Source organism: Abramis brama, assembly GCF_963993115.1.
Source record: "Abramis brama genome assembly, chromosome: 4".
NCBI lineage: Eukaryota > Metazoa > Chordata > Actinopteri > Cypriniformes > Leuciscidae > Abramis > Abramis brama.
The window spans coordinates 37,265,389-37,271,388 of record NC_139966.1 but is presented as its reverse complement, the minus strand read 5'-3'; the positions used below and the strand labels follow the sequence as shown (position 1 = coordinate 37,271,388).

The following is a 6,000-nucleotide window of genomic DNA, read 5'->3' as shown; positions in this document are numbered from 1 at the left end:
CCCCTGGGTCGTCCAGCAGCAGCTTATTTGCATTTAAAGGGCACACACTAAAACAGCGCGTTTTTCTGAGCCCCAAAAAATGACAATTTAAACATGCTGTAAAAAAATGATCTGTTGGGTATTTTGAGCTGAAACTTCACATCAGAGACTTATTTTACATCTTGTGAAATGGGGCATAATACAGGACCTTTAAACGATGCAAAATTGGCACTAAGGGGCCTAAAGTGTGCCAAGAAAACATCCCCCACACCATTACACCACCACCACCAGCCTGCACAGTGGTAACAAGGCATGGTGGATCCATGTTCTCATTCTGTTTACGCCAAATTCTGACCCATCTGAATGTCTCAACAGAAATCGAGACTCATCAGACCAGGCAACATTTTTCCAGTCTTCAACTGTCCAATTTTGGTGAGCTTGTGCAAATTGTAGCCTCTTTTTCCTATTTGTAGTGGAGATGAGTGGTACCCGGTGGGGTCTTCTGCTGTTGTAGCCCATCCGCCTCAAGGTTGTGCGTGTTGTGGCTTCACAAATGCTTTGCTGCATACCTCGGTTGTAACGAGTGGTTATTTCAGTCAAAGTTGCTCTTCTATCAGCTTGAATCAGTCGGCCCATTCTCCTCTGACCTCTAGCATCAACAAGGCATTTTCGCCCACAGGACTGCCGCATACTGGATGTTTTTCTTTTTTCACACCATTCTTTGTAAACCCTAGAAATGGTTGTGCGTGAAAATCCCAGTAACTGAGCAGATTGTGAAATACTCAGACCGGCCCGTCTGGCACCAACAACCATGCCACGCTCAAAATTGCTTAAATCACCTTTCTTTCCCATTCTGACATTCAGTTTGGAGTTCAGGAGATTGTCTTGACCAGGAACACACCCCTAAATGCATTGAAGCAACTGCCATGTGATTGGTTGATTAGATAATTGCATTAATGAGAAATTGAACAGGTGTTCCTAATAATCCTTTAGGTGAGTGTATATAAACCTGGTTATTGTGTATTTAAAACATTCAGTTTATAAGTAGGCTACTATTTACAGAAATATTACCAGTTTCATTTAAGGCTGACAAATATGCATCACATTGTTTATTAGTTTATGTTAACACTGTTTTACAAATATATAATGTGTAAATATTATTAGTTCGCTTGTGTACTTACAGTTCAGTGTGTTAGGCTATATACTCAATTTCTTTTTTATTCAATATGTCTATTTTTTTGTATAAAGTTATCTGAAAACAATGTGATGGTAATTTTGCAATGCAAAATTAAATTCTGTTTTATTTATTTTTTCAACAACACTCAATTTAGTTCAGCTTGAGAATAAAACTAAATATGGGGGAGAATAAAACTAAATATAAACAAAATTATGTTTTGTTGTAAAACTTGGATCATCTGTTGTGCTTAACTTGTTTGAATTGCAATTAATTAAATTCCTCTTCCTGTAATTTCAATGCAATTTCAATTCAATTCTCTGCGGGACATGGCCAGTTCAAAAAAATCCAACCATGATTTGAAAGGGAGCCAAAAATGTTACATTCTGCCTTTTCCCAATCATGTTATCTACTATATATGCATTCTGAAATGTTTAATTAATAAAGTGTTTAAATAAGACAAATCTATTTAAGATCGCAATTGTTTCTCCAAAAATCTATTAAATGGAGACCAAATGGTGACGTATACTACGGTCGATTGGTTAATAGATTTTTCTCCTGAGAAAAAAGACCCCAGTAATCTCACATGTGCTTCCTCTGCTCAGATATGACAAAAGCCCTACAAAAGTTGCAAATCTTAATATAATACATTTCTCATCAAAACACTTCCAAGACAAAATTATCTCAACAATGAACCATGTTCATTGAATATCTGATCTAATCTAATCATTGTCTAATTTCTGTCCATTTGTGTTTCCAAAGAATTTCAGGAGATCTAAATGAGACATAAAGGAGAACCTCTGATCAATACCGTTTTCCCATAGGAACTGCTAAGATGCACCATTCCAGCTTAATGTCAGTTTTATCATGTTTAATGCGGACAAACCCAGTTGTCCACAGAGTTGTGCAGTGAAAATGAAGCAGGTTTTTCGGCAAAATGTACAGAGTCTCAGCTGGTTTGCAATGAACAAATCAAACAAAAGTAATTGAAATAGCTTAACACAATAAATGTTTCAAGTAGTTTTCCCAAATTCAAATGAAAATGCAACTTTTAATGACTTCCGCAGTCTTAAAATTATTCAACCCCTTGAATAAATCCCTCACAAATACACAAATCTGCAAAACAGGTGTTGTCTCAAGCACACCTGATGCAACTCATCAAGGGCTTCATTAGTTGCACCAGGTGTGCTTGAGCTAGAACACATGAAATGTCTGAACTGGCTAGGTTTGTTGAGTATCAAGTTTGACTGCATGTTAGAAATATGGCTAAATCAAAAGAATGGCCCAAAAAGTTAAGAGAAGATATCGTCGCCCTTCACAAACAAGGAACGGGATACAAAAAGATAGCGAAGGCACTAAATGTTCATAGAGACACCGTTGGAAGCATAGTTTGCCAGTTCATAGTTAACGGAACAGTGGTTCTTCCACTACTTGGACGTGGCAGAAAAAGTAAGCTATCAACGGCTGCAACCAGATTTCTGAGAAGGCAAATGGAAAGCAAGATGGATTTATTGAAGTATCAGGAAATCCTAGTAACTTCTACGGAAGACTGTATTCTCGTAATTTTGACTTTATTCTCAAACTATTACGACTTTATTCTTGTAATGTTTTAACTTTAATCTCAAAATATTTCGACTTTATTTTCAAAATATTTCGACTTTATTCTCAAAATGCTACGACTTTATTCTCGTAATTTTAGAGAAATTTTGTTTTAAGGATTTTTTCTTTTTACGTTGCAGTTCAGGGTTTTCGTAAAATTTACATATTTTGAAGTTTTATATATATATATATATATATATAAATAAATAAAATGTTATATAATAATAATATATAATGTATATATAATAATTGTTGATACAAGTTCACATGTTAATTAATACTTTAATGAGAGACAAGAAAACATACTGCTAATAAATATATTTGGCTTACTTGGCTTAGGCTGGAACAAGACACTTGACCAGACCAGAAATAACCCCCAGACTTCTTAAATTATTTATATTTTCAAGTTCACTTTTTATAGTTTCTATTTTTTTTTTTTTTGGTCAATGGATGTATTTATCTGCACATGTGTTGGTGTGTAGCTCTTTGACGCCATGCGCACGTCACGATGACGCTGAGCTCTACCTTTTCCTTCACTCTCACCACTGTCTGATCCTTCAGACTTCACGCACAGAGCCGTGACACAACTTGTCAGGATTCAGACTAGACAGACCATTCATAAAACCCCATCAACAACACAACAGCAAGTCAAGCTGGACTCATATCAGCCCACTTCTCCAGTTCATCCTCTTTGACTTACTGTGCGCATTTTTTTCTTGCGGTTTTTCACTTATGTCCCGCAAATCCAGCGATGACTATAATCTGCGTAGTATGAGCAATCTGATGGGCGAGAGGAGGAAGAGAGCGGCGGATGATGGAGAGCGGAGTCTCATCAAGGCTCCGTCCAGCGCGAGCCTCAGCAGCGCCGATCCCTCAGCAGCGTCTCCTGCGCCCGCAGACCTGGAGCGCGCGGCGCGCAAACAGTTCCAGCAGGATGTCACGCCGGGTTTCGTCTACGTGCTGGCCGCGTTCTCCGCTATCGGCGGCTTTCTGTTCGGCTATGACACTGGGGTGGTGTCCGGAGCGATGCTTCTGCTCAAGAGGGACATGAATATAACTGCCCTGTGGCAGGAGCTACTGGTGTCCGGGACTGTTGCCGCTGCGGCGGTGTCCGCGCTGCTCGGCGGGTGTCTCAACGGGTTGTTCGGGCGGCGGGTGTGCATCCTCACGGCTAGCTTTGCCTTCGCCATCGGGGGGATAGTGATGGGATCTGCTCCTAATAAGGAGGCACTGCTGGTTGGACGACTCATAGTGGGACTTGGGCTTGGTAAGTGAGACACACCTGACCGATGGTGATGCATTCAGTGTGCTCTTGTCATCAGAAAAGTTACTATGAGGTTGTTTTGTGTCGTGCTTTTGTATTGTATTTCAATCTTCAGTTGATTTGTGGATAATAAGCAAATGTTACAATAGTTAACATGAAATAACAATGAACAGAACTTCTACAGCATTTATAAATCTCATCCTTTACTAATATCAAATGTTGCCTATGTTAACATCATCAATGCTCTGTGAACTAGTTATTAACTAACATTAACAGACGTTAATAAATGCTGTAAAAATATATTCATTGTTAGTTCATGTTACTTGAGACCTATTGTGAAGTGTTTACTATTTATGTAATTTAAATTTTAAAATGCAATGATTATATCAAACAGATATAAATGTTTAAGGTGATGTAGTTACTGTAGCTACATGTTACTACATGTATTTACTATATGAATAAGTAAATTATGCATAATTACATGGAACTAACCCTAAACCAAAAACCTAACCCTAACAGTAACTCTATATTAAGTACATGTAGTTAATTAATATTACTCAGTACTTATTTGAGTAAGTGCAATATAACCATGTCAACTTAAATTGAAGTGTAACAAATATTACTACATTGTAAAAAAGTGGTCAATATGCAGTTTTTAAAGAGATATTTCTACCTAAGCTCTTAAATAGCCTAAACGTATGTTTATCTTTATGTAGTCAGGTTGATTCAGTCTTAATAAATAGCATTTTGGAATTAACCAAATAAATAACTTTATAAAGTTACCTAACAAAACAGTTTCTGCATTTTTGTTTTTGTTTGTTTGCTTTAAATAAACAGCATTTTTAGAAATCAGCGACAACACCTTTCTCAATAGTTTATGTAATGTATGTCTACAGTGTTCAGCGGTCTAGAAACAAGCATCACAGGAGCACTTTTTGTATTTATTTTGGTATTCATTTGCTTATTAATTTAAACAAATTGTTTGTACTTTGTACCATGCTTTTTCTTTTCTTAAAACATCATACGTCTCAAAAAAAGGCCAAGCCAAGAATGGCAAAATATTTAGTGATCTTTTATTGGTTTTAACCATTTTGATCACAAATCACTGGTCAGGAAATAAGCAAGAATTGCACAAATGCTGTAGATAAATTAACTTAGCACTGAATAGCCTTCCCAATCTTGCAGACAGCTTTTTACAGGAAGAAGAGTCTGTGATGTTCCACTCCATGTTGATGGCTTCAAACAGTTCATGAGTAGTTGAAAAATGTGTCCTAATATATAATATGAGACCAAATATTCACTATATGGTTTTAAATCTGGACTGTGTCCAAGGCCTGATGGACTTGTGCTCAAGCCACTTATTGGTTGAATTTGTGAAGAGTGAAGTGAAGCAGCTCACTAATACACGCAGCTAAAAAGGCTCCACACACAATGACACAGTCTCTTCCTCCATGCGTCACTGTGGTAGAGATGCATTTATTATTATACTTCTCATCATATTTTTGAAGACACCGCTCTGGAGCATCACCATGCAACTCGTGTTTCATTGTGATTCATCACTCCACACACATCTTTCCATATTCTGCCAAAAAACTTCATGTTCTCAATTTACCAATCAGCACAAACACTTCATTACTGTGATCTTCCTTTCTACTCTATACATTTTCTTTCCTACACCCCATGACGCTTTGTGCGAACTATGGGAGTAACTTCCGTTAAAAAGTCAGTGAAAGGTTCGCTCTATGAATGCAATAATAAGCATTTTCAAAAACTGGGTACAATGAGATGACATTATTATATTCAGCCTTCAACCATCGAACATTAAAATGACATAAAAAGTGTAAAAGCATTAACAAATTACTACCACTGTAGTAATATGCATGTCTGCAATATTGAGTTATTAACTAATGTTGAGTTAATCAAAAATGTTCATTAACTTGAACGCTGAGTGAAAATATGTGATTTACGTCATATTGACAGACAA

At 37.0% G+C, this 6,000-nt stretch overlaps 1 protein-coding gene across 1 annotated transcript in view; it reads left to right on the top strand.

Annotated features, from left to right (window-relative positions):
* The first annotated feature begins 3,141 nt into the window (after positions 1-3,141).
* Positions 3,142-6,000, top strand: part of slc2a13a (solute carrier family 2 member 13a) — a 69,844-nt gene continuing 66,985 nt past the window's right edge. The window contains exon 1 of the mRNA XM_084111614.1: positions 3,142-4,019. Within this exon, the coding sequence (XP_083967740.1) occupies positions 3,485-4,019 (535 nt within the window). The 5' untranslated portion in view covers positions 3,142-3,484. The remainder of the gene's footprint in view (positions 4,020-6,000) is intronic.